The sequence below is a fragment of the Calidris pugnax genome, unplaced genomic scaffold (genome assembly GCF_001431845.1).
Source record: "Calidris pugnax isolate Ruff unplaced genomic scaffold, ASM143184v1 scaffold4, whole genome shotgun sequence".
Taxonomy (NCBI): domain Eukaryota; kingdom Metazoa; phylum Chordata; class Aves; order Charadriiformes; family Scolopacidae; genus Calidris; species Calidris pugnax.
In genome coordinates, this window is record NW_015090781.1 from 3,897,992 (window position 1) to 3,925,156 (window position 27,165).

The 27,165-nt window shown below is 53.0% G+C and overlaps 4 protein-coding genes across 6 annotated transcripts in view; 1 reads left to right on the plus strand and 3 right to left on the minus strand.

The window, feature by feature from the left end:
- PDCD11 (programmed cell death 11) overlaps positions 1–2,154 on the plus strand; it is a 28,254-nt gene extending 26,100 nt beyond the window's left edge. For 2 of the 3 annotated variants that reach the window (XM_014959987.1, XM_014959982.1), the window contains 2 exons: positions 488–653; positions 1,328–2,154. In XM_014959987.1, coding sequence (XP_014815473.1) covers positions 488–653; positions 1,328–1,499 — 338 coding nt within the window. In that variant the 3' untranslated portion in view covers positions 1,500–2,154. The remainder of the gene's footprint in view (positions 1–487; positions 654–1,327) is intronic. The other variant, XM_014959972.1, reaches the window with a different exon arrangement.
- A 2,654-nt stretch (positions 2,155–4,808) lies between these two features.
- CALHM2 (calcium homeostasis modulator 2) lies at positions 4,809–7,700 on the minus strand. The gene is made up of 2 exons (XM_014958318.1): positions 6,758–7,700; positions 4,809–6,673 (listed from the first exon to the last, which is right to left on the minus strand). Exons 1-2 carry the CDS (start codon positions 7,298–7,300, stop codon positions 6,257–6,259), a joined length of 960 nt encoding a protein of 319 aa, XP_014813804.1. The 5' UTR covers positions 7,301–7,700; the 3' UTR covers positions 4,809–6,256.
- Positions 7,701–13,995: 6,295 nt separating this feature from the next.
- On the minus strand, positions 13,996–17,446 carry CALHM1 (calcium homeostasis modulator 1). Its single transcript, XM_014957575.1, has 2 exons — positions 16,898–17,446; positions 13,996–14,463 (listed from the first exon to the last, which is right to left on the minus strand). Exons 1-2 carry the CDS (start codon positions 17,444–17,446, stop codon positions 13,996–13,998), a joined length of 1,017 nt encoding a protein of 338 aa, XP_014813061.1.
- Positions 17,447–23,519: 6,073 nt separating this feature from the next.
- Positions 23,520–26,385, minus strand: CALHM3 (calcium homeostasis modulator 3). The gene is made up of 3 exons (XM_014957589.1): positions 26,099–26,385; positions 24,928–25,183; positions 23,520–23,981 (listed from the first exon to the last, which is right to left on the minus strand). The coding sequence occupies exons 1-3, from the start codon at positions 26,383–26,385 to the stop codon at positions 23,520–23,522; spliced, it is 1,005 nt and encodes a 334-aa protein (XP_014813075.1).
- Positions 26,386–27,165: the final 780 nt, after the last annotated feature.

Consider the following 27,165-nt stretch of genomic DNA (forward strand, 5'->3'; position numbering starts at 1 on the left):
AGGGGAAATTTTAACCTGGATATCAATGCTAAATCCTCCTGTAACAGAATTTGTTGCGATGGGCAAAAGCAAAGCACCCAAAGCAAAGATGACTTTGAATCTTGCAACCCTCTAGAAAAGTTCGGCTGGTCTAGTCCCAGGTTTGTGGGGCTGCCCATGGATGCTGCAAGATGCCTTTTGAATATAAGAATAAACTTCTGTCTCCTGCAGAGATCTGAAATAGGAAGTGCTAAATGCTTTACCAGGGGAGTTGGACTAGATGATCTCTATGATCCCTTCCAACTCTAAAAATTCAGTGAAATTCAGTGAACTGTGACCCATCTCTCTCCCACTCTGATCCCACCTTGGTCCAGAAGCACTTTACAGCAGAGCCTTTTGTCTCTGGGTACAGGTGGTGCTGTCTCTGTGCCTGCCTGTAATTATCACTCGTGTTTGTTCGTGGGGAAGAGACTGCTGTGATACCCTAACGTGTCATTACTTGTTCCAGATGTGGATGTCATTTCAAGGTTTGCACAGCTAGAGTTCCGTTTTGGGGACCCAGAACATGCCAAGGCCCTCTTCGAGAGCACCCTCAGCAGCTATCCCAAGCGGACAGACATCTGGTCCATCTACATGGACATCATGATCAAACAGGGCAGCCAGAAGGAAGTGCGGTGAGTTGTGCTACAGGGGGCTGGGAAGGGGCAGAGTACAGTGCTTGGAGCAACACCTGAAAAGAGCAGAGGTACCCTGCAGTATGAGGTTTTATAGGGCTTCCCAGAGCAGAGCAAAAGAGAGAAAACTGGGGTGTATGGAAGTGCCTGTCCTTGCCAGGATGGAGGAGACTCCAAGGAGATCCATAGGGCAGAGGGGGAGACTGGTTTGTAATTAGTAGCCTGCATGACAGAAAGTAGAGGACTTGCACTGAAGTTCGTCTGTCCCTCTGGAGGGATTGCCTTGTTGGATCTGAAGGGTGAGATCAAGTCCTTGCATATCTTAAAAAAGTTTCTCCCATTCCATGTTTTTTCTTTTTGGAGAGTTGACAAAAAGAAGTCCAGCTTCCCACAGTATGGATCCAGATGCATCTACTTAATGAACGCAGGGTCAAATCCAGTGGCTGGATCTTGGCTTAAGTTGACCAGCAGCCCTAGAGTTCTGGAGGCAAAATAGGATGCTTCTACTTCGAGGTTTTGGCCAGTTGTCAGGAGCCTCTTTCTTCAAGCACCAGCACTTCACAGCAGGTTGAATGTCTGCCTTGAGTTTCTGCTCTTTCTTCAAAGGCAGGATACGGGGCTTGTATAAGTGCTGTCACCAACACAGCGATCTGAATCGCTTTGGTTTCTTGCAGGGACATCTTCGAGAGGGTCATACACCTGAGCTTGGCACCAAAGAAGATGAAATTCTTCTTTAAACGCTACCTGGATTATGAGAAGAAATTTGGCACATCAGAAAGTGTCCTGGCTGTTAAAAGAGCTGCACTTGAGTATGTGGAGACCAAGAGTTCCCTTGCAGACACCTAAGAACGGTGCAAGTAAAAGTAGAGAGACTCAACTCTCCCTGCAGTGTGGGACCTGAGAGGTTCTGCCCTGAGCGGCCATGGACAGTGAGTTTCTGGAGAGTACTGGTCTGTGACCAAAGCAAACTGGAAAGAGCAAACAATGAAAGGAAAAAAAAAAAATTATAAATGTTTGCAACTTTGTTCCAGGTGTTACAAATAATCCTAGTCTGTCGATGACTTTGAAGACATGTTTTTTAAATATAGACTGTTTTATAATTAATACGAACATCAGCCATACCTGTTCTACTTTCCTGGGGAAATGGTGCAGTTATGACCCGCTATTTTTAAGCACAGTGATGTCTTGTAAATTGATTTCTCTGTCAAGATGGCAGAGGAAGGTTCTTGTCTTTCGGCTGAACTAACACTTTGAAGATTTCTCTCAAGTGCCTTTGTACTCCTAGAAATTGGCAGAGCAACACAGAATTGTGGCATATTTGAGGTTGGAAGGGACCTCTGGAGATCATCTGGTTCAAATCCCAGCTCAAAGCAGGGGTTAGCTAGACTAGGTTACTTGGGACCATGTCCCGTTTGGTTTTGATTTCTCCAAGGATGGAGACTCTACAACCTCTCTGGGCAACCAGTGTTTGACCATGTTCACAGTAAAAAAAGTGTTTTCTCATATTTAAATGGGATTTCTTGTATTTCAATCTGTACCCATTTCCTCTTATCCTATCACTGAGCACCACTAAGAAGAGTCTGGTTCCATTTCTTTTACATTTTTGTGTCAGGTATTTATACATGTGGATAAGATCCACCTTGAGCCTTCTCCTCAGGCCGAGCAGTCGCAGTTTTCTCAGCCTCTCCTTGTGTGATGGATACTCCAGTTCCATAATCATTGTCCTGTTCCTCTGCTGGACTTGATCCAGTAAGCCTGTATCTCTCCTGTACTGGGGAGCCCAGTACTTGATACATCACCACAGATGTCTCACCACTGCAGAGCAGAGAAGGGTGACCTCCCTCGACCTGCTGGTAACGCTCTTCCTAATGCAGCCCAGAGTCCTCTTTAGCTGAAAGGGCACATGCCTTTAAAGCCAACAGCATCCAGTTGTGATGAATCTCCTGATTGCAACCCTCTGTCATAACAAGGATCGATAACAGAAAAAACAGTGATTTTCAGTAGTTGTTGTCTCTTAAGAGCAATCAGTGAAGTCAAAGAAAAAAACCTGTTTTTTTCTGTGCTGAAAAAAATGTCATCCCAATCTAACCTTCTACTTGGAGAAAGCTTAGGTATTTTCGTTGGCTCTGTCACTGGTGTTGGTGCCTTACGACCAATGCTCCAGCAAGATGTGGATGTGGTCATCCATGTGTTTCACAGATGAAGAACTGAAGGCAGGGGGGGGAAAAGCAGAGGATGCAAACAGGTGTGATCATTCGGTGTAGACACTACCGAGCGGTTGTCCAGCTTTGAAATACCAAACTTGAAGAGTCTTACTCATCGTAGGTATTCTGAACTCATAAACAGGGCTGTGCAGGACGCTGATCTCCTGCCTCAATGAATGCCCCATGTTGGCAAGGCTGAATGATTCAGCATTTAATTCATTCCCAAGTCCCTTGGGATCTAGAAACAAGTCATTTCACTTCTTGCCCGCCCCCTCCAGGGAGAGCAGGGTCCTGTTAATGTTCTTCTACAGGAAGAGGCTGCGTGAAATATCCTGTAGCAGCTGTTGTTTTTCTTTAAGAACAGAGCTGCAAAGATGGTGGCTGCTTCTTCTGGATTAATTAGTTACATAATAGAATACGTAAATAAGCGTTGCAGTAGAAACCGAGATCCCTTTGAGGTATTGTTTCTTCTTGACTACTGGGGCTATTATAATCTCTACAGTAGTCAGCAGGGAAAATGAAAGACCTGTGTGTAATTCTCCATACTGGAGGAGCCTGGTTTGAACCCATCTTGCTGCTGGGAAGTGTGCCCTAACACAACCTGTAGGCTGCTCTGCCATGGGGTTGTTTTCGGCTTCTGGAGGAAAAGCAGAGTGTGAGCTGGCAGCTGGCATGATCCGGCACGCCTGGAAGACAAGTAGCTCCATTTCCCTCCTGGCATTTATTTGGGTGAGAAGCCCAGCCTGGTTGCTTGTGCTGGTGTGTAAGGCCACGTTGGTTAAAGACCCTCAGCTCAGCGTGGTCACTGGGGGAGGATGAGTGACAAGGACCACAGGGATGTTCATGAGGGTGCTGATGGGGCCGGAAGGGCCAGAAGCCCAGGGATGTCTCAGTGAGGAGAGGAGGAAAAAATCCCTACAATTGCAAACAAGTATTTCTGAGCGTGGTGGCTCACTCCACTCCTGTCAGCTGGTCGCTCAAACGCACCTCTCCAGCAAGAGGGAGGAAAACCAGACAAGCTGGACAAGCCCCCACCCCATCCCAGCACGTGGAAACTGGCTGGAGTTAATGGAGAAGGGAGGTAAACAGAACAAAAGCTGTTTTTGTGCTCATGGCTTACTCCTGGGATAAACAAATCCATTCCCAAGCGTTACGTGTCTTGCCCATTTCCTTCAAAGGAGGGAAGGGGAGGAGAAGGAATGGGAGTGGAGGTGGTTCAAAGGAACAACCAGGACTATCAAGGAGGAAGGGAAGGGAAGTAAAGGAAGTAAGAGGAGCCCTGCTTTGTTTCAGAGAGTTGCCCTGCATCTGCTGAGCTGCATGCGGGGGTGGTGTGCGTGTCTGCGTGTTCGCACTCGAGGGCCCAGGAGAAGAAATGCAAATGGCCTCTCTTTCATCTCAAGTTAATGCAATTTCATTTCACTTGCATCTGATCGTTCCTGCAGATTAGTTGCCGGTGAGGCTGGGAGCCAAGCCTTCCCACAAATGCAAGGCAAATTCTGTAGGGAAGCTGAAGAGGGATCCTGGGATGCCTCGCACCTTGAGCCGTGTTCCAGCCTCTTCGTGTGCGGGAACACCCTCCGGCTCTTTCTTGCAAGAAGGGGACATCCTTGTAAAAAGGTTTCTAAATGCATTTTATCTCCTTTGCTACACTTGTGTATCCTGATGTACAAGATTTGTGCTACTTCCTGCAAAAATAACTAAAAAGCAGCGTTACTGCCTTGTAATATGTGGTAATCCTTTAAAAGTTCAACTTCTGGGGTCATCTGGGTAGGAGAGGATCTGAATGTTTAAAAGAAAGGAAAAACAGTTCCCAGCCCTTGAGTTCAAAGAGAATGTTAAATAATGCCTTTTGTGCCCCCTTGAAAAAAAAAAACTCATAAGGCAATGAAAAATAACTCTCATTTAATAATTTATTTCAAAACTCCTTGTGCGTAAGCCCCTCTGAGTTTGGTGGGTTCGAGTCTTTTTTTGAACAATTTAAGGCTTTTTGGTAAACAGCATGGTGTAAGAGGCAGTTGTACCTATAAAGAAACAGTACAAGTAGGAAAACCAAACGTCATTGTCCTGCCAACTCTTGAAACGGTGTTGGGGGCTTTCTCCTGGCTGACCCCCAGGAGAAAAGGGTCGAGAAGAGCAGCCCTGAAGCACAGTGTCACGGTGAGGGCAGTGATTTTACACCTTTCTGGCTTTGCTTTCTCAGAGTATGGCTGAGTCCATAAAGGGGACCTTCTGCTGTAGGGACCATTTAAGGCAGTGGAAAGAGTTTAAGAAAATTTGCTGGTAGAAGAGTAGAGAGGGGCTGCTCCCCTACATCCCTTTCCTACTGTCCCCCGTCACTCTAGGGCTGCAGTCCCAGTGGGGGGTATGAAATGTGGTCTTTTGGCTGGCAACTTTCTCGTCCCTTTCCCATCCCTTGGGGGATAGCTCCATTAATGCAGCTAACTAACTAGGATTATATAGTATATACACTCTCTCTGTGTATGTATACAAATATGTAAAACTAGTTTGGTTGAGGTCTTGCCACAACTCGCAACCCAAACAAGCAGGACTCTGGTCCGATGGTTGGGTGAGAAATGCAATGAACTGCAGAGGGTGGCGTGGCTCCACCGAGCCACCTCGCCCAAAAGCTATTCTGCTGATGGTGCCATCTTCTGGGTTTGTAAACTCATGGTTGCGACCGTTTGGGCTCATTAGAGGTCATCAGGCACTTCAGTAAGAACAAAGGGAGTTTGGGGTCCTACCCAAATTCCAACTTGGTGATTGGAGCGTCTTTGGAATATTGGTGATTCCTCCTGCCTTAGTCTCTCAGTTACTCGCTGTGTCGTGGTATTATTGACCCATTCCTTCCCAGTTGCTATTGCATCCCCCTTGCCTTAGGAATTTACCCACTGCTTCCCTCTTTTCCCTGCCCTGTAAAATCCATAAAGTGCTCTGGGACCTGCCTGCTTAACAGGCACCGCACAACTCCGTGAGAAGATACCAAGGTCAATAAAACAAGCAGGCTTGGGGGATGGCTGGGGCTAACCCTGCCGTGTGGGAGACGAGTGGGACCACAGGAACCACGGTTAGAAATGCCCCAACCTCTTGCTCCCCAAGGCTTTTGCTGGTGCAGTAGATGGCAGGGTGCACTGGCAGCCTGGAGGTAAGGTGTGTATCTGCTCTTTGCTCCTCTTGCTTCTCTAGGAGCAGCGAGGAGACGGTTGTCTCCATGGGAGGGGTTCCCCAGCTCAGTGTATTGCTTATCTGTCTCTACCTTGAGGCTGTTCCATCCCTATTTACCCGCTGAGAAGCAGTAATCCTGCTGGGAGGAATATTCCCAGTGAATCCCTCAGCCGTGCACCAATACTGGTAGACCTGCCAGGCAGTCTGGGGAGCTGCTGCCGGCACCCATCTGTCCTAGGAAGCCAAAAAGAGCATTTCGTGGCCTTCTGGGCTTGGCCCGTTGCCTTCCACCCCTTTGGCCCATTTGTGGAGCCGGCTGTAGAGGGGGAAGCCCTTGTTCTCCCGGTAGATGTAGACGCCTGTGATGGCATTCCACTGGGGGCTCGGCTGGACACCGTCCACTGGGAACTCCTGCACCATCTCCTTCTCCTCCTTGTCCAGCGCCACGAAACCAAAGAATTGCTTCACGTTCTTGGCTGCCAGGATCCGGGAGTGGACCTCGGCCGTGCGTCGGAAGAGCTTGGCCTCGTTGGAGCGGTACTGGGCCCAGTAAGCCTCCTGCCGGTAGCTCAACGGCGAGCAGCAGTGCTTCAGGCACTTGGTGAGGAAAACTAGGACCGCCACGATGCCGATGAGCAGCCAGCCGAAGAGCTGGGAGAGAAGAGAAGAGGCTGCGTTAGGACACGGCAAGGTGGCCTTACCCACTCTGTGTGGCTCTCTCCCCGTTGCGCCTACCTGGGACTCGTATCTCAGCCTCCGCGTCACCTCGTCCCTGAACTTGGTGAGGTTGGCCGGCACGTCTTTACAGGGGAACCTGGCCAGGACATCGGCCCCGTAGTCGGCTGGGAACTTGTCCAGGGATGATGGCTTGACAAACTCGCTGAGGGCGCAGATGTAGGCCTCCCCGCGCAGCAGCGAGATGACCGACCAGGTGACGGGCGCCACGGCCGCCCGGCCCATGATGGAGCCGAAGAGGAGGAAGGTGGCAGCGGCAGAGAAGTTCTTGGTGCCACGCTTGTGGCACTCGGCCACCAGGTTCCAGGTGTGGTTGTTCCAGATGACGCCGATGAGGAAGAGGGCCAGGGCCGGGACTCCGATGGCAGCCAGCCCATAGATGTAGTTGCGGGCAGGGGAGCAGGGGCAGTTGAAGGCAACGACGGAGAAGAGCTCCTCGCTCCCCACTGTGCCCAGGGCCACCAGACCATTGAAGATCATCACATCTTTGCTCTTGAAGAACAAGGAGAGGAAGCGGAAGTTCTCGGCGATGAGGGCGGCCATCTCGTCCCAGGGGCAAGAGGAGGCACGTACTGCAGTGAGAGGCCGTGCTGGCTCACCTCCCAGCACTGGGGGACAACCTGATGGAGAGTGAAATGGCCTTGGGCCGGCTGATGTGCAAAGGGCTGGTCCAGGAGCACAACCCCCTCACTGCTGTCTCTTCCTCCTGCCTGGCGTCCCAGGCTCTGGGGTATCCAGGGATTCAGGCTAAGCAGCGAGGGAAATCTCGGTCATTTCGGTTTCCCACTAGCCCCTCCAAAAGCGTTTGTGCAGGGGAGGTTGCCCACAGGACAGCTCTTCCTGCCCCTGTCGTTTGCACGTCCCTCGCCTTCCCCTTCTCTTTGGTTTGAGTCACCTCCTGCAGACGACGATTACTCTCGGCGTCACTGCTGGACGCTCTGATCTCCCAAACCTGCAAGGAAGGAGGAGGACGCCGCGTTACTGGGGAAACTGGACCGGAGTCCAGTGGTGCTGGGATGCATCCCCAGCCCTGCTGCTGACTCAGGCTAGCCCGGGCACAGGAGGCACGTGCGTGCTGGTGCTGCCCTCCCTTGCGAGGGCTGTGGGTTTCACCTCCCTCTTTTGGACCTATTACTATTTAATAATAGGCAAAGGTACGTCAGGGAGGCAGCGAGAGATGGCCCAGCAGGTTTGGGGGCAGGGAGATGGAGAGGACCAGGTAGGAGCATCCTCCACCGACAGGGGCGAGGGGATGTTCAGGGCCTCGTGCTACCTGCAAGAGAAGTTACTTTCTGGGAAATCAAAGCTTATCTTGATTGACCCAGGATGCAATCACCAAATGCTGGTAGAGCTGGGTCAGCAATTATGTAGGAGTTTTTGCTAGGATTAGGTGTGGCAGGATGAGCTCTGTCTCTCCCACAGCTGGCTGGCATAACGATACTTGCCCTCCTGGCCCACAGTCCTGGCTCAGCCTCTCACCAGCCCTTGACCCGCACACCTCGGTGCTGGGGTGATTTTACACTGACCTTTTCCTCTCTGACTTCCTCCAGCACCTTCTCCCAGTACAACACTGGTTATACTGGGAAGCCCACCCAACCAACAGGGCTGTTGGACTGCAGGTGCTCAGGGGCTGGTATGTGCCCTGATTTTTTTTTTTTGAAGGGCAGGGAAATAATTGGGGAGCGTATCCATGCCCTCTGCAGTGATACCCATTCCCTTATGCCACTTGCAAGCTGCGTTTAAATAATTTCTTAGTTGACTTTCCATCTGTGCTGCGTCCCCGCAGGGTTTCATCTCAGGAAGCCCCCAGCACCTTGCTAGCTCCAGGCACCCTCACCCATGTGATGAAACCCTCTAACCTCAGGGGAACTGCTGTCGCTGGGGTTTGCTGGAGACAGGAAGGACCTGGGCACCCAACTAACCGTCTCCGGCAGCTTACAGCATCGGCACACATCTGGAGCTCCTGGGGAGCCCTCACCCAAAGCAGGGCTGCCCCAAAATTTGCCTCGATGCTGGCATCCTGCCACCCGGGAGGAAGGTTTCCCCGGGCCAGCCCCAACTGCCAGGAAAAGGCTGTATTAATGGAGAGGAGACAAAGGCACCTTAATCCTAATGGTTTCTTATACAAGGCTTACTCATGCACTGTCCTTTAAATCACTCCTGTGCTTTGGTTCATCTGCTGCCCCACCAAATCCTGTTTTATCCTCCTTCTCCTGTCCCCCCTGCAGCAGAGGGGACAGAAAGTTGGCCTCGGTTCCCTGCTCCATCTCACCCTGGGCGATCCGTTTGAAGTCACGCTGTGATATTGCTGAGCTCAAACACAAGCAGCCCTTAATGTCTTCCTGCATCTTCCCAGTTTTCCATATGCAAAACTCCCTCGGCAAAGGGAGCAAACCAGCCAAAAACTGCAGCTACGTGACGGGGAGCCGAGCCCCCAGCTCCGGCTGCCGCGTTTTGTGCTACCCCACGTTTGCAGCCGGACGCTGAACCTGCCAACTTCTTTGAGTGCATTGGGGTTCAGAACCTCGTTATTAGAGTTACCAGCAAACAGCCCGGGTAAACAAGGCCCTGTGACCTCCTCGGCAGCTCCTGGCAACCAGCAAAGCAAAAATAAAGAGGAGTATGGCATTTTTGGGGGGAATTACCCTGCCTCTCCTTGGGGGTTACGGTGCCTTGTCTGGGAGAGAGAGGGGTGGGTAGAAGGGGAGGAGAAGAGTTGTTGGCAGCAGATCATTTTCTAACAGCCTCTGTTAAAGTCTTCCCACGAAACAGGCATGAAAGCAAGGGGAAAAAAAAAATAATAAAAAATGAAGTCACTTACTTCAAAAGCTGTTGAAACCAGTTCTGGGGCCTTCTCAGCTCCTCATGTGGTTTTGCTCAGGCTCCGGCTGATGGGGAAGGGGGGGTTCCTGGCCGTGTGTGGGGCTCTGCAGAAGAGGGGATGCCGCTGAGGCCGGGCTGATGGGCAAAGCGAAAGCTGATGAAAACAGCATTAAGATTTGGCAGCTTCCTTTTTCAGTCTGCAGCGTGCCCTCGGCTGTTGGCTTTTGGGAGGAGGGAGGAGGGTGTTCTCGGGCCCTGTGCTTGGGTGGGGCGAAGAGCAGGCGTTTGGCTTCTGCTGGGTGGAAGGCTGAGGTTGTGCCTTTAAAAAAAAAAAAAGAGGAAAGGAAAGGCTGAGAATGAGTCACTGGAAAAAGCACATCGTCCTTTTTTCAGCCCCGCGATGCAGCTGTGCGAAGTCTGGCGGGATGGCCCAGGGTTTGCCTGGAGGACGGGAGCGATGGAGAGCCTTGCTGGGGTGCACAGGGGGAAATGCTGGAGCCCCCCAGCCCTGGGGGGACGGATGCAGGTGCCGTGGTCCCCAGGGGATGCACTCACGCTGGTGGGATGCAGCTCAACCGAGGGTGGTACCCAAACTGTGCAGGAGCCCAGAGCCACCCTAGGCAGATAGTGGCAGAGTAGGAGAAACCTTTGGTGCTACGTGGAGGAGGAGAAACTGCTGCTTTTGTGCAGAGGAGCCAGCTGAGCCGGCAGGGAAGACGCCAGCCTGGCTGGGTTTTTGGGAGAAGCAGGAACTTGCTGTCATGAGCTCTGCGGGACGGCCAGGTTTTGCTTCCCACCCCCCGGGACCGAGCAGGGGGGCTCTGAGGGGGCTGGGGAAGCCCTGCGTGCGGGGCTGGCCACAGCCCCAGGTCTGGCGAGCGCGGTGCATTCCTGCCCGCCTTGGCTTTTCCGCTCGCTGCTTCCTCTGCGGAGCGATGCCTGCGAGGCAGCCCAGCACGCCTCGCTGTGTCCTTCCCTCCTCTCTGCCATGTGTCCCTCTGCTCCAGCTCCCACCCAGCCCGTTGCAGAGGTTGGAAGCCCCCGTCCTCCTTCCCCAGCCTCCTCGGGGAGGCCCGTGTCCCCGGGCTTAAACTCAGCCCTTCCCACACGGTGTCTTCAGCACAGGCAAATCTTCAGCAACACCCACGTTCCCCTCTGCCCAGAGCAAAGCTAAGCTCAGCCCAACGTCTGCAGTTCAGCCGGGTGTTTTAGACTGAGTCCTCCCCCCAGATTTAGGATCCCTGGGTGGGTTATCCCAGTTTGGGTGCAGTGTATCCCTTAGGGCTCCCACATCTCCATCCCCTCCTGCATGCTTGGCTGGGGACATTGGGGCTCACACTGAGCTGGGTGGGCTTAGCACTGTCACCCTAACCCCACTGAAATCCCAGGGGCCATGTCAGGTCCCCTGGCAAGGTGTCTCCTCTGAAAGGCAATGAATGATATAACAGAATCACAAGATGATATCATCTAGTCCAACCCCCTGCCAAAGCAGGTCCACCCAGAGCAGGTTGCACAAGAACGTGTCCAGGTGGGGTCTGAATGTCTCCAGAGAAGGAGACTCCACCACCTCTCTGGGCAGCCTCTGCCAGGGCTCTGCCACCCTCAAAGTGAAGAAGTTCCTCCTCAAGTTTACATGGAACTTGTTATGTTCCAGTTTATGCCTGTTCCCTCTTGTCCTGTCCCTGGGCACCACTGAAAAAAAGACTGGCCCCATCCTCCTGACACCCAGCCTTGAAGTATTTATAGGTATTGATCAGATCCCACCTCAGCCTTCTCTTCTCCAGACTCAAAAGCCCCAAGTCCCTTAGCCTGTCCTCATCAGAGAGATGTTCCAGGCCCCTCATCATCTCTGTAGCCCTCTGCTGTCCCCTCTCCAGCAGTTCCCTGTCCTTCTGGAACCGGGGAGCCCAGAACTGGTCCCAGTGCTCCAGATGGGGCCTCCCCAGGGCAGAGCAGAGGGGCAGGATGACCTTCCTCCACCTGATTTCTGCTCACACTCTTCCTGATGCCCCCCAGGATGCCATCAGCCTTCTTGGCCACAAGGGCCCATTGCTGGCTCATGGGCATCCTGTATATCCCCAAAATGCAGGAACAGGAGGATCCCCTGCTCTGCAGGGACTCTGCTGAAATTGCTGCATGGGGGCAGAGCTCTGATCCGAAAGAAATCTAAATTAGAAGTGTAAAGGCTTCTCTTTGCAAACTCAGGCTGGTTTTTGGGTATGCTCATGGCTGTGGGGCAGAGCTCGCCAGCCCCACATGCTGCTGCCTTTGTGGGGACTCCGAGCGTGCCTTTCTCGGTGAGCCATTAACAGCGCTGAACTGCAAATAATAGGAGTGGAAACCGCCTTTATCTTTCAGTCTCCTTTGCTTTGTAAATCAGGTTTTGTGCCTATTAATTTCTGGGCAGGTGCCTTAATTAAAGTTCGGGGTGTGAAGATGAACGATAAATCTGTGTCATGCTCCTTTCTCCTGGGAGTCAGCCAGATTCAGCCTGCCCTTGACTACAGGCTTGCTAAGGTGCTCTCACAGCAGCTCGGAGAATTTCCTCGTCGTTTTGGTCCTTTGTTCTCATCTCCCCGCAGCCTCTGTGGAGTTACACACCGATAATTAAGGTTTATGCAAACGACAGTCACCTCAGTTACCAGCCAGCTGTAATAAGTTGGTTTGAACAAGAACGCGGCGGCAGGAATTTCAAGGGGATGAGCATTTCAAAAGGGATGTGACAGGGGCAATGCTCATCGCTCAAGAGGGGGTTTTCCTTCTGTGTGTTGGTAATAAAATCAGGGCCACCGGGGAATGCTCTTCCGGGCTGTGATTTCCATAGTCACCTGGAGAGCCTGCGTCCCCTCATCCTCAGCTTCTGTGGAAATGGGCAGCCACCTGGTATCATGCAGGGTCAGCGGTGCCTCCACGGCTTCTCCTCCGAGGGCCAGGGCCAGCTCGCTGCTGGCCACCACACAGTGGCTAAAACATCCCGATTTGTATGGCCTCAGCACCCCGGGCTCAGCCCCGGAGGCTCCTCCAGTCCTTTTCACTGCATTCAAATAAAGAAACACCAACAGCTTTTGTAAATAGCTTTTATAAATCCCTGTGCCGGAGCACAGAGCTTGAACAGGAAGCTTGAATTATTTATTTGGCTCCCTAAACAAACACCCAGGCAGGTTTTTAATATCGGGCTTTGTGTCAGGGAGGAATCCAGGTAAAATTGCTAAACCAAGCTGTCCTGCGGCAAATTCGTGGCAGGGGGGGTTGTCTTTGCCCCCAACCCTCAGTGCTGCTGAGCGATAGCTGCTCTCCCTGCCGAGGTGTTTCCTTCAAGGAGCATCCCTCTGGGCTCCTCGTTGAATAGTACCCGTGACACCAACCATGGCAATGCAACAGGGGTTCTCCCTTCACTAGGGAATTTGGGTCACATTTATTTTAAAGCTGTTCTTGGCCTGGAAGCTGTGTTTGTCTGTGGGGAGGTAGTGTGTGGAGGGGGGCAATGGGGAGGCTTTTGGGGTTTCACAGCTTGGCATGAGGAAGGGGCTTGTTTCCCCATCAGGGCATTTTTAATACTGCCTAAACGCCCCCCAGTGCTGGTGGGTGCTGAGCACGGGGTAAAAGGAAGGAAGTTTTGCAGATGTGGTGGTGTCTGCCTTGGTGACCCCCACAGCACTGACCTGGTGCTTGGTGGTGTGGGACACATGGCATGTCTGTCCAACTGCCACATTGTGCCCTTCAACATCCCCGCGGCTCGTCCATCACAGAATCACACATAGAATCACAGAATGATATGGGGTTGGAAAGGACCTCTGGAGATCATCTAGTCCAACCTCCTGCCAAAGCAGGGCCACCCAGAGCAGGTTGCACAGGAATGTGCCCAGGGGGGGTTTGAATGTCTCCAGAGAAGGAGCCTCCACCCCCTCCCTGGGCAGCCTCTGCCAGGGCTCTGCCACCCTCACAGGAAAGAAGTTCCTCCTTGTGTTTAGATGGAACTTTTTATATTCAAGTTTGTGCCCATTTCCTCTTGTCCTGTCCCTGGGCACCACTGGAAAAAGACTGGCCCCATCCTCCTGACACCCACCCTTGAAGTATTTATAGGTGTTGATCAGATCCCCCCTCAGCCTTCTCTTCTCCAGACTCAAAAGACCCAAATCCCTCAGCCTTTTCCTCATCAGAGAGATGCTCCAGGCCCCTCATCACAACCTCAAGCAGCCATCCTGCTCGGTACAAAGCTCATTGCCTGAATTACCGATGCTGTGGGATTGGGTGTGGGAGCAGGTGGGTCTGTGCCAGCACCCTGAGCCCTTTGGATGCCCGTCCTCCCGCAGCCCCCGTGGTGCTGGCCCTCACCTCTCCTGGCTCGGATGCCCACCTGCCTGCCCTCCCCGCCGCCCCTCTCCCAAAAACACGGCTCTGCCTCCGTGTCCCCCTCACACCCCGCTGTAGTAGGCAGCCACCTCCCTTCGGGGTGTGGGGGGATGCACGGGGGGCTGCTTTTCCCCTGCCCAGCCATTGCTGCTGGGGAGGGCAGGCAAGTGGAGGTGCAGGGGGGGCTTGCATCTGTGCCAGCTCTTCAGAGCCGCGTTCATAGTGCCCTGGTCGGTGATGCCCAGGAGTTTCTCTGTGGCTTCCTCCGTGTCCACAGGGGTTTTCCTGGGCAGGTGGCAGCGAGCGGCCACCAGGTCCGTGCTCATGCCCTCGAAGAACTGCTGGATGCAGACCTTGGCAAAGCTCTTGGCGTGCTCAGTACATGTCTCATCGAAGAGCTTGCGCTCGATGTCGATGTAGTGGGACCAGTACCTGCTCTTCAGGAAGGCGGCTTGGGTGAAGCAAGGCCGGAGGGATCTGACCAAGAAAGCCAGCGTGGTCATCAGCAGCACAAAGCACCAGCCCAGAGCCTGCAGGGACGAGGGGGGAACCAGACCCGTCACAGACGGGCAGAGCAGACACCCAGCACTTCCCACCAGCTGGCAGGAGCCCCTCCAGGCTGCAAACGAGCCTGGCTCCACTTTGGGCTGGTTGACATTCACAGAATCACGGAATCACAGATTTGACAGAGTTGGAAGGGACCTCTAGAGATCATCTGGTCCAACTGTCCCGCTAAAGCAGGGTTGCCCAGAGCACATCACTCAGGAACATCCAGACGGGGCTTGAAGATCTCCAGAGAAGGGGACTCCACACCCTCCCTGGGCAGCCTCTGCCAGGGCTCTGCCACCCTCACCCCAAAGAAGGTTTTTCTCATATTTGAATGGAACTTCCCATGTTCCAGCTTGAGCCCGTTGCCCCTCGTCCTGTCCCTGGGAACCACTGAAAAGAGTCCGGCTCCAACATCCTTCAACTCACCCTTTAGATACTTATAAATAAGGTCTCCCCTCAGTCTTCGCTTGTCCAGGCTAAAGAGTCCCAGCTCCTTGAGCCTTTCCTCATCAGGGAGATGCTCCAATCCCAATCCAATTCGGCTGCATTTAGATTGCAAAGCTGGGTGAGAAGACCCCGTGTACCACGTCAGTGCCCCTGTGCTGAAACTCTGCTCGACGCACCCACACAGGCAGCGCTGTAGGTCAAGGGAAGTCATTCTCCCCCTCTGCTCTGCACTGGTGAGGCCACAACTGGAATCCTGCGTCCAGTGCTGGGCTCCCCAGTTCAAGAGGGACAGGGAACTACTGGAGAGAGTCCAGCGTAGGGCAACAGAGAGGATGGAGGGGTTGGAGCATCTCCCTGATGAGGAAAGGCTGAGAGAGCTGGGGCTCTTCAGCCTGGAGAAGAGAAGGCTGAGGGGAGACCTTCTTCATGCTGACAAGTCTCCAAAGGGTGGGTTGAAGAGGATGGAGCCGGACTCTTTCCAGTGGTTCCCAGTGACAGGACAAGGGGCAACAGGCACAAGCTGGACCATGGGAAGTTCCACTGCAATGGGAGGAAGAACTTGTTTGGGGTGAGGGTGGCAGAGCCCTGGCAGAGGCTGCCCAGGGAGGGTGTGGAGTCCCCTTCTCTGGAGATCTTCAAGCCCCGCCTGGATGCTCCTGAGTAACATGCTCTAGCTCTAGGCAATCCTGCTTTAGCAGGGGAGTTGGACTAGATGATCTCTATGGTCCCTTCCAACTCTAAAAAATTCAGTGAAATTCAGTGAAATTCTCTCCCCTCCTCCCCGCATACGGCACCAGCGGGCAGTGACCGTGACTAACACCAGGCTGAACCCTGCACCCAGCCCTCGGTCCTGCCTCCGGTACGGCCGTGCCTCGCCTGGGTTTAGGGCAGCCTCTGTCCTCTGACCCGCAGCCAGCCTTATTCCACGTTCTCCCCGGGGTTTAACGCGGCTGCGTAACCCATTTCCCGAGCTGTTGGGCTTAGTAACGTCTCCCGTGGGCGAGCAGCGGTGACGGGCTGCCCTGTTAATGGGGTCTGACAGGAAGGGTGAGACGAGGGCAGAGCCGGGACCGGTCTGGCTTGTTCCCCGTGGGCCTCGGCTCGGGCTGCCACCGGGCTGCGCAGGCAGAGCTCACAAGGGTGAACCCCACTGTAAATGCAGCCCCCCAAAAAAGCACCTGGGAGGTGTGTATCGAGGTGACACTTCTTGTTGTGCAGCTTCCAGTGCTTCCCAGCAGCCGGGAACTGGGGTCTACACAAAGCCTGCTTTGTGTCTTTGCAGAAGTCCCTGTGCCTCCATTTCTCTTAAACTGGGGACGGTAATTCCCATCTGCCCTAAGGGGGTGAGGGAGAGGAGCTGCTTTTAGACAGGAGTGTGTGAGTGACCACAGAGTGGATCAGACCATCCCGCCTCCAGCGTGGCCAGAAGCAGAGGAACTAAGCACGGGACAAGGAGTTAGTGGTGCTTCTTCATTTGTGGTTCCCTGGGATGGTTAATAAACACCCGCTGGCTGTTTCCATGCAAGTGCCAGGGGCAAATGGCACAGATGATTATCAGCCCGTTGCTTGCACGCGTTATAATGAGCAGCAAGAGCAACCACGGGCAACCAGTGGGTTACAGGAGGGGGAGACAGCCCACCAGCCAGGCAGTAACACCCATGTCAGCCCCTTCTGGACTTCTAAATGCATCTCTGCATACAGCTTGGCCATGAATCGCTGCCCAAGGGAGCAGCAAGGAGGGGAACCAAATTATCAGGACGACCTACAGCTTCAGTCTCTGCACCACGTTGGAGGTGTAACTCTCTGCAGCTGAGTCTGAACACCTTGTTCCCCTACAAAATCACCAGGGGTGATTGATTAATTTCAATTACCTGCAGCTTGATTTCAACAAGGAGCTTCCCCTGAGGGAAGAGCTAAGGCTGGCAGTGCCTTACCCCAAGCCACCAGCAAGACCATGAGGGCTCTTACCTGCGAGATGCAGCGCAAGTACCTGACGGCCACCTCGTTGGCGATGAACTCCTGTCCATCGTAGATCTCTTTGCAGGGGATGCGAGCGAGGACCCTCTTCATCTCCCCTCGAGAGAGGCCGGTGTGGCTGGCGTTGCCCAGGGTCTCCACAGGCAGGGAGGTGCAGAAGGCACAGGTGATGCACTTGCCATCCAGCAGCGTCACCGAGACCCAGACCACGGGGGCGATCATGGCCCTCTGTGCCATGGAGCAGAACATGTAGCGCAGGACAGCCGGGTCCTTCCCTCGCTGGCCCCGGGGTCGCCTCCACTCCTCCGCCAGCATGGAGATGTTGTTGTTCAGCACAAAGCCCAGCAGGAACAAGATGAAGGGGGGCACCAGGAGGATGCCCAGCCCATAGGCCAGGTTGTAGTGTGGAAGGCAGGGGCAGTTGAAATCAAAAGCCGAGTACATCTGGGCACTGGCGAGGGCCATTATCCCACAGATGCCGTTCATGAAGGACTCCTGGTTGGACTGGAGAAACTGGAAGATCATCCGAAACTTGTCCATTTTCCCTTGATGTGATTCCTCCCCGCACCGGGGTCCAAGCTGTGGCCTCTGTTTACTTCATTCTTTCAGCCCTCCTTTTCAAAGATGGGCATCAAGAACTCTTTGCACAGTTCACCGATTCATTTACACATTCTTACAGCCCCAATATTTAAAGCAGAAAATCAAAACCTTTTTTTTTTGTGTGCTGATTTTGCTGCTTGCAAAAGTTCAGAGCTTGTTTCCTCCTGCTCTTCTTCGGGTCTGAGGGACCCGGGTTGTTTCTGGTTTGCTAAACCTGCCTTCCTTCTTCTCCAGGTCCCCATTTCTGCCGCCTCCTGGTCACGGTTCCCCTTGGCTGGGGGGTGTGGGTGTTCCCATGGCTGTGCCCTCCCCGGAGCAATCTGTGCCCTGGGCAGAAAGGGGAGTTGGCTGGTCCACCTCTGTGAAATTATTTGCAAATGCAGGAGGTGGGTGCTCCTCCCAGGATGGAATGGGACGCCCCACCTCTGCGGTGCTGGCACACAGGGAAAAGTGGGGAGGCCAGAGCTTTCCCCCTCCCTTTGCTTTTGCATCACCCCCAGCAGGATCTAATGTAAATCCCTCATGGATCTGCCAGCCCCCTGTCCTGTACCTGCCTCTGCTTCACTGGGAAACTCTCTGTTTTATTCTGCAGGGGGAAGGGAAGAGAAAAGGAAAGGCAGAAGAAGGAGGGATAAAGCTCTTGGTGCTCTGGGATCTTGTACTACTGGATCTTGTACCGCTATCCTGCAAACGTCCTCCTTTCAGCCAGACTTACAAGATGAGAGTCGTAGGTTTTCATAGCCCTCTGCCCTCCGGGTTTGCTAAAATACCCTTCAAACCCTGGCTCACAGGGCCCGGTGACATCCAGAGGCACATGGTGCTTTTCCTGGCTTTAGGTCTGGATGGAGCACAACAGGCAGAGGAAGGAGAGAGGGCTTCAGGGACAGGAGCACAGAGGATGCACCCTGCTCTGCAGATGGGTCTTGCTGAGAGCATCCAAGTCCTGGGTGCCCCTGCTTTCTCAGGAAGTGCTCCCTGCCCAGCAGAGCTCTGAGATTCAGGTTTTGCCCTGAAATTTCTTCTTTTTCACCCACTTTTAACAAGCATTTCTGACGGGCTTTGGTGCACTTTGCTCTGAATGGCAGCTGTTCCTGGGTGACAGAGGCTGAATTATTTTCTTGCAGCTGCATTTTACAGAATCACAGACTCTTCTAGGTTGGAAGGGACCTTAAAGATCATCTTGTCCAACCGTCAACCTAATTTTGACAAAAATAAACACCCATGTGGGTATATATTTTGTGGGTATAATCTCAGCCCCTTGATAAATTTGGGATGTGCAGGAGCTGGGAAGCATGTGTAGATCCTGCCAGTGACCTCCCTGGCCTAAAGGCAGCCACTATCCCCTGAGGGACCGTGTTTCCCAGAGGTACCAGACCGCCTGCAGGCACGGGCTGTGCAGAACCCTTCCTGCCCATCAGGCCAGCAGGTACCAGCAGCCCCGGGGGCTGAGGGTTCAGTGGAGCTGCCACTCCTCTGAAGATCACTCCAATCCTGCCAGCAAGGGAAGAGCAAGGACTACCTGTGCCAGCAACGTGCATCCATTTAGCAGGAGAGGCTGGGTCTGGGATTTGGCCATTTGCCTTGACCTGAGGCGAAGGTACCTAAGGGCACGTTTCCCAGGCATAGTTGTGGCGGGGTGCTCTCCCTGTTTCTCCCCCTCTTCTTCCCCTCCCTCCCCCCAGCTCCTGCTCAGGCCATGGCCACCGTGGCCATCACATCATCAGTTGCAATAACTTGCACTTGGACTTTGAGGGATGGCTGGCAATATAGTCAAAACACGGTCTGGAGTGGGGACCTAGATATTTTGTTCCCATGAGAATATGACTATAGGTCAATTATCTTACTGTATAAATAGTGGACAGCCCCAGAGCCCTTGGAGCTCTCCTGGATGGCAGTGGCTGCAGGCCAGGATCTCCCCTTTTGTGAGGACACTCGCTTAAGGTTCTTCTCCTTGAGGCTGAGAGACTCCTTGCTGCAACAGATTCTCGGTAAGTGACTAATAGCACGCTAAACTTTGAAATCTTGGATTGTGTTGTTGGTGCTTTCCTGCATCTACATTCCCAGTTCACAAAGCAGCTTTGTCACACCAGGATGCTCCCTCAAGCGAGCCAAAAGGTGGGGGAATACCAGGACAAGTGGCCATAAAACAGCTCGGTGCAGTATTGACTACCTGCAAGGCATTCAGCCCCTCCGGTCCAGGCACTGCTTGTGCTGATGATGTGGGTTTCAAGATCCATCTGACTGGGCACCAGCGTGGCTGCAGTGGTGGCTGTGAGACACGTCACCAAGGCAAGCTGTACATAGGTGGGTGCCATGGGAAAGGTGCTTCTCCCCAAGGCTTTGCAACGCGTCGGTACGGAGGTAGGAAGCCAAACCAGGTGTTTTGACCGTTAGTCAGTGCTGTGGTTTCTGACGTCTCCCCCCACACCAGCCCTGGAGCTCAGTTGATAGTGTCAAATTCACCCTGAGATGCCACCACAGAGGTGAGCACAAAGCAGGTGGGTAATACCTGGGCAGGCTTAGCTCTGCCTGCTGTGGAGAGGTTAATTGCATGATCTCATCAAACGGGAAGAGATTTGGCTGCATGAATATAGATGAGGCTTACTGTATTGCTAGCTAAGAGCTCAGGCTGGCTTCCCTGGTCACCTGGCAAGTGGCTTTTTGAAGGGCAGTTGACATCAAAGCCTGCATGAATCAACCCTGTAAAAAGCAGGGAGCTTTTTGATCTCTGGGAAACCTCTGCCTTTCATTAAACGGGAATGAGGGGTCTGAGCTTGCTTGGTGTACAGCACCAGCAGTGCTCATTAAGGCCAACAATAAGTCAGTGGGATTCAAAAGAGAGCCCATAGAAGCCAACGCCTGGGTCTTTCTTTCCGTGTTGCCTTGTTAGGGAGGGCCTTGTTTTGGTGACACTGCCAGCAGAAAGCTCACACCAACTGGTTTGCAAGAGAAGGCAGAGTGAGTGATTACTCCCAGAATCTTGCCTGCTCCTGCTTTGGAAACCAGCTTCTGGGAGAGATGGTACATGGCCAAGTCCCTCCCAATGTGTGGTCTTGCACCTGGATGCCAAGACAAAGACACCAAACGAAGGAGCTGGTTGGGCTTTGCATGTGCCAGTCAATGTAGGGTATAGAGAGGAGGGGCAGGAAAATGGTCACAATTCCCACCAGGAGAGTTTGGAAAGAGACTGGAGAAGTTGCCTTTGCTGTCAGCCCTTCTGTTTCATGGGTTCTTGGCAGGTGATGACCCCTAAACATGTCAGACATGTCTGTAGGTCAGACATCAGACCAGCCCTGGGAAGCAAAGTGCTCTGAAGGTTGTGAATCACTGCTCCCACTCCCACAGGAGGGTGCACACTCCTAGCAGGGCTGGTGGGAAGGAACCTCTGGAAATTGTCTGGTCCTCCCTTCCTGCCCAAAGCATGCTCACGGACACATCTAATGGGGTTGTGAATATTGGTGCCACAATCTCTCTGGGCAGCCTGTTCCATCACCCTCAAAGTAAATATGTCTTTTCTTCTGATTTCATGGAATTTCATGCATTTTGGGTTTTGCCTGTTGCCTCTTGTCACATCATGGGGTGCCAGGTACCATTTATCACTATCTGCCTTCAAAGGGGAACACAGCACAGCACTCAGGGAGGTTGGGAAGGATGAACACCCATGTCCCCATCCAACTGGAGCTGCCCCGTGACTACGGACCCTCCCAGCAGCATGTGAGCCTTTGCAGACGTGCAAAAGATTATGGCAGCGCCCTTAAATCCTCTGGTTTTCCCCTCCTGACACAGATAACAAAGCTCTTCCTCTTTCCCTTATTTGCATTTCGTGTTTGGTGGCCACTCTGGGATGACTTAAAACCTGAGAGCATGGAAAGCAGCATGCAAAGGGGAGCAGCAGACCTCTGCTCTGAGCTGGTTAGGAAAATAGCCGATTTGACTAGTGTGGAGTGGTGAGTCCGAACCGAGTCTCTGCCTGAGATTTGAAGACAGGCTGAGGGAGCTGGGGTTGTTCAGCCTGGAGAAGAGAAGGCTCTGGGGAGACCTTATAGCAGCCTTTCAATACCTGAAGTGTGCCTATAGAAGAGCTGGAGAAGGATCTTTGCCAGGAAGTGTAGTGATAGGACAAGGGGAAACAGTTTTAAATTGGAAGAAAAAAGATTCAGATTAGATCTCAGGAAGAAATTTTTTACTATGAGGGTGATGAGACCCTGGAACAGGTTGCCCAGAGAAGCTGTGGCTGCCCCATCCCTGGAGGGGTTCAAGGCCAGGCTGGATGGGGCTTGGAGCAACCTGGTCTGGTGGGAGGTGTCCCTGCCCAGGGCAGGGGGGTTGGAACCAGATGATCTTTGAGGTCCCTTCCAACCCTGACCATTCTGTGATTCTATGATTCTATAATTCTATGATTCTATGATTTGTGATGTCATGTCTGATAAAAATAAACCAGAGCTGAAATCCCAAGTGCAATGCTGGTTTCAAAGGAGAGCTCAGAAGCTCTCCAGACCTAAATAGCTCCTGATTATTCCCAACCACCATGGGCCACAGCTGGCTTTGTGCCCTCTCTGTGCACATCCAAGGGAGCTCAGGGATGCAGCCACAGCTAATTTTGTTATGCAAATAAGCTCTGCAGCCCATCCCTCTGCACCCTGCAGCTCCCGTCCTGCCTGGCAGAGGGGTGCAGCTGCCCACAGGTGGGACATGGAGTTATTTGGCCTCCCTGTGTTTTTCCAAGCATCTCCTCCCTCCCTGACCCAGTACACCCAAACATCCCAGAGAGGAGGTGACCCACCTCCCAGCAGCTCAACAAGTTAATTTGGGGGATTAATATATGTTTTCAATTTGACCTCTCATTTTGGATTTAGTCACAAGGTGGTGGCAGGTTTCTTTGCCCATTTCCCACCCTCTTCTTTCCTCCTGGAGACCCTGTTTGCCCCATCTGTCCATGCACGGCCAAGGAGAGGTTTCTTCTTCAAACACCACCCCTTACCCACCCCCCAGCCCCTCCACCTGGCACCTTTCACTCCCGGGGACAAAGTGGGCATCGGCATGAGCATTAGTCTGGAGTAACAGATGTGTCTGTCCTGGCTTAGTTTGCAGTAAAGAGTTTATTGCATCCAAGCAGCAATGCTGGACAGAAATATCAGTCAAACTGGCACCGTGGTTGGTATCATCTACACAACAAGGGCTGGAAAAAGGCAGGTAAGAAAGGAATTAGCATTAGGGACTCAGAGATGATGTTACATTCAAACAGTTTTGAAACTAAGGATGGAAATGCCCAACTAGGTATTGCAAGGACAGTCCTCTGGATAGATTGGTTTGTACTAAAGCTTTCTCATCTCTTTTTCCTTCTGCAAATCCAACCAAGCCCAGGGACACTAACCCAGAAATATCTTCTGTTAAATTTATGAATTTCAATGTGTTGCCACTTTTTGTTTTGACAATGCATGCAAGTATTGCCAGGTTGCTAGAGGGAGTCTGAAGAGTTTGGCATCTGGGCTGGGGGCAGCCAGAGCCCTCAGCAGTGGGAAGAGGTAGGAGCTGGGGTTGCCTTTTTGAGTAACCGTGTCAGTGTGGTACTGAAAGAGTTGCAATTAAATCATTTCAGTGTCAGCACTGCTAACTAGCTCTGATGAAACGGGCAGGAGCTCCTCACACCTCTGTGAAGCTGCCGCTCCAGTTGGTTTGCATACCCAGCCAGATGTTGCTGCCTCGGCTAAATGCTTCCTCAAGCCAGAAGGGTTTTATCACAGCTGTAAGGAGCTGCAAACTCTTCAATATTGAAAAAGTGCTACACAGAGCCCTCTGGTTGAGGGATGTCATTAACAGTGATGGAGTCTGAGACTTTGGGATCTTTAGGGTGAGTTTATTTTGGAGGGTTTGCTAGGCATGCCCTGGAGTGGAGTTGTTGGGGTCGGGGTTTTGGAGGAGGACACGAGCACCACTATCATCTACCCATTGGTCCTTGCTTTGCGCAGAGATTCAGCAGTGCCCCTTCAGTGTCTGCAGGACAAAGCCCATGTCACACGTCGGTGTGCTGGGGGAATTTGGACCGGGTACCCGGGCTGTCTGCCCAGGGCAGAGGGGATCTCTCTCGCCCCAGAGGATGCCTCTGGGTCACCCGGCTGACATCCAGAGGAGGTTTCTCATAGTACCACATTTTCAAAAGCTTATTCACCTGATCCTGATCTGTGATGCCCCGGAGAAGATCTTCCTCTCCTTCAGCCCCCTCTCCCTCCCCAGGCAAGCTGAAGCTGTGCAGTTTGATCTCCTGCCGCATGCTTTCAAAGAAGTGGAGGATGCACTTGTGAGCGAAGAGCCGGCTGTGCTCACAGCAGGTTTCCTCAAAAATCTTTTGCTCCATGTCAATGTAGTTGCTCCAGTGACGTGCCTGCAGGAGGGTGGCCTGGTTGAAGCAAGGTCTGAGCCAGCGGGCGAGGAAAGCTGCTACGATAAGGATCAACAAAATGCTCCAGCCGAGTGCCTGGGTGATAAGAAATAAATGGTGGAACAGGAGCAAGACAGGCACAAGGACAGGCACGAGCTGTTTGCCTGTATTGCCAAGACAGGGAATTTGTGTGGTTGGAGGGGAGGTGTGGCGTATCTGGACTCCTGTCCTTGACCTGTCCCTGAAGTCCAGCAGCTCTAAACTGCACTCAGAGGGTTGGTGTAATCTCCTCCCACCAAATATAGGACATTTATCTGTGCAACAATAATTGGGTATGGTAACAGTTTGCAGTTTGCCTGGAGCAGCCAGGGGTTTGCTTTGAGCAGGGGGGTGCCCAAGGAGAAGGGGACTCCAGTGCTCTTCTTTGGTGCTCACTGATCTCCAGTGAGATCTTCATCTGCCACCTACACTGGCTCCAGGGCCCCGGGCTCCCAGCAGCAGGGTGAGACAGCCCCAACTACCTGCAGCTCCCTTGGATAAGGAGGGGCTTGTTTTCAATGCCCTCTCATCGCTCCTCGTCCCTCTACCAAGACCAGGAGCTGGCCAGGCCTTTGCTCCACATCATGTCCCCTTCTCCTCTCGATCCTGAGCGAGCTGCTTTCATCTTTCTCAGCTTGCACTGTTCCTAGAACAGTGTGTCCTTTCTAACGTTAGAAAGCTCTTCTGACACTGGACAGGGCCTGAGGAGACACCTACATTCCTCACAACCTGCTTTTTATTATCTGAGTTTAGAAGTTGCGGGTTCTTCTAGAAACGAAATTCTGTTCATTAAACCATCCTTTATTTCCATTCTTTTCCCTACCTGAGGGACTCTGGAGATTATCACTGAGGGTGGCAGCATCTGGGGGCATAAAGAAGCAAAGAACAGTCTTGCTCCCCGCCTGACCATAGTGAAGCTATGACAAATCAAGGAAGAGCAGGACCAGGCGACGTGTGCCCGGGCACCTCGCTGGCACGGGGGGCTGTGCGGGCAGTGACCTACCTGGGACCAGCAGCGCAGGTACCTGGACACTGCCTTGTGGGACATGTTGTTCCTCATGAGCTCATCGTCCTTGCAGGGCACCTTGGCCAGCAGGTGCTGCACCTTCACCGGGCTGGTGTTGGCAAAGCCCACAAACTTCTGGGGATCCACGGAGCCGCTGAAAGCGCAGATCAGGCATTTGCCATCCAGGAGGGTGACTATGATCCAGACAACAGGGGCAACCATGGCTCGCTGCATGATGGAGGAACACATGTACCTGGGGCAGGAGAGAGAGAAGCGAGTGGGTAAACACTGGGAGTTTTCTCCTCCTCCAGAGCCTGGATGGATGCAGGCTGCCCCGTGCCAAGCAGCCCAACCAGAGCTAGGGAGGTGACTGCTACCAGGAGTGTCCCCAGCATTGCTCCATCTAATGCTTCTTCTGCTCTGGGATCTCTCTGTTGGTGCTGCCTTCCAGTGAAATCGCAGTGCTCTGCCTGCTGCCTGCATTCAGCGCAGGGCACGGTCCTCTCCTTATGTGCTTGCCTCAACTCTCTACCTGTGTCTCCCACCCACAAATCCTTGTCAGCTCTCCCTTGTCTTCTTCGTTCACTCCTTGTTTTCCCATCGGCTCAGTTTCTGCCTGAAAAATCATTTTTCTCTGCAGCTTTTCTTGCCCCACTCCGTGCCAGCCTGCGCACTGGGCAAAACTTTGTGTGTAACAGGTTGAATGTGATTCTCCTCTCCCTTCTGCTGATGTAAAGTCGGTAAAAAGCTCAACTGAAGGGAGGGAAACCACAGGGCTACCAATACGGAATGACTGGGATGCAAATGCTACTCTTTCTGTGCCTTTAAGTGGAAATGCCTCATCTTTTTGGATGCGTAAGCCCCGGGAGAAGCCCTGTGTGTGCACGAGAGGGCAGGGAGCAACTATTTCCCAGGGTGGCAGAATAAATTAGAAAAGCATTAGTGTCAAGGCATTTCTGCCCTCTTTTGCTGGGATGGGATGAGGCTGTGCCTTTGTTTCTGCTGTTGTAAATGCATTTACCATGGCTCTGCCCCACCAGACTCACGGGGAAAGGTCTCGGGTGCTGAGCACAGAAGAAAATTGATTGCCAGGAGGATTAAAGCTATGGAGGCAAGTCAGCTAAGCGGGAGGTGAAAGGAGGGATGCCCCTTCTGGTTCAAACCCTACCTGATGACAGCCAGGTCCTTCTTTCTGTGCCCCTGAGGTCGCCTCCACTCCTCCAGCATCACCAGGGACTGTCTGTTGAGGATGAGGCCGCAGAGGAAGAGGGCGATGGGGGGTATGAGCATGATCCCCAAGCCATATGCCATGTTGTACCGGGGCAGGCAGGGGCAGCTGAAGTCAAAGGAGGAATACATCTTTACACTAGCCAGGGCCAACAGCCCACAGATCCCATTCATTACAGACTCTGAGTTGGACTGGAAGTACTGGAAGATCATCCGGAAACGGTCCATCGTGTTCTTTTGGACAGGGGGTGCTCCTTTTGGGAAATCCCTGGGCTGCCTGGCACAGTCTGTCTCCCTTCACCTCTGCTTCTGCTGCCGTGGGGTGGGGGATGCAGCTCAGCCCGCAGATGGTCGGGGCAGGAGGATGGGGATGGAAGAGAGCTGCTGTGGCAGGGAGAACCCCTGTGCTGGGGCTTCCACACTGGCACACGGCTTTCACAGGTCTGTCTCTCACCCAGTGCTTATCTTCCAGGGCAGTTGGTAGCTTTTCTAGGTGTGCAGATGGATGCAGCCTCCAGCGACTGTTTTTTCCCCCGTTTTTCTTTTTCTGGCCTGTCTCACGTGCCACCCAGTGACAGCCTCCAGTAGTGCTGGGTCCCTCCCGGAGATGCTAACTCTCAACGGAGAGCCGTCTGCGGGTGCCTGTGAGCTGCTCTCTCCACTGATCGAGGGCTGTGGAGGGATTCATCAGCCAGGAGAAACCAGAAAATTCAAATGAGCTCATCTGCGTTCCTGCTGCCGCCCCGTTTCTTTTTGGTGAAGCAGGTCCTCAGCCCTGAGCGTGGCAGGGGGGAGGCAGGGAGGCTCTGAGGACACCACATCGCCACCAGCTCAGATTTCCCTATGAAAATGGTATGAAGGGACCAGCCCTTCAGCCAGGAGACTGTAAAAAATGATAGCTTTCAAAGCCTGGAATGCCACTTTGGGGCAAAGGCTACTCTAGGCTACTGTGACACATACTGTGATATTTCAGGAACAGCATGGGGAGTAGGACTCAGAGGAGGTGAT

Coding starts and splice junctions, on each gene's coding strand:
- CALHM2 (XM_014958318.1), bottom strand. CDS start 7,300: ATGGCCGCCCTCATCGCCGAGAACTTCCGCTTCCTCTCCTTGTTCTTC. Junction 6,674..6,757: donor GGCTGAGATACGAGTCCCAG/GTAGGCGCAACG, acceptor CTTCTCTCCCAG/CTCTTCGGCTGGCTGCTCAT.
- CALHM1 (XM_014957575.1), bottom strand. CDS start 17,446: ATGGACAAGTTTCGGATGATCTTCCAGTTTCTCCAGTCCAACCAGGAG. Junction 14,464..16,897: donor ACTTGCGCTGCATCTCGCAG/GTAAGAGCCCTC, acceptor TCGTCCCTGCAG/GCTCTGGGCTGGTGCTTTGT.
- CALHM3 (XM_014957589.1), bottom strand. CDS start 26,385: ATGGACCGTTTCCGGATGATCTTCCAGTACTTCCAGTCCAACTCAGAG. Junction 25,184..26,098: donor AAGGACCTGGCTGTCATCAG/GTAGGGTTTGAA, acceptor CTCCTGCCCCAG/GTACATGTGTTCCTCCATCA. Junction 23,982..24,927: donor ACCTGCGCTGCTGGTCCCAG/GTAGGTCACTGC, acceptor CTTATCACCCAG/GCACTCGGCTGGAGCATTTT.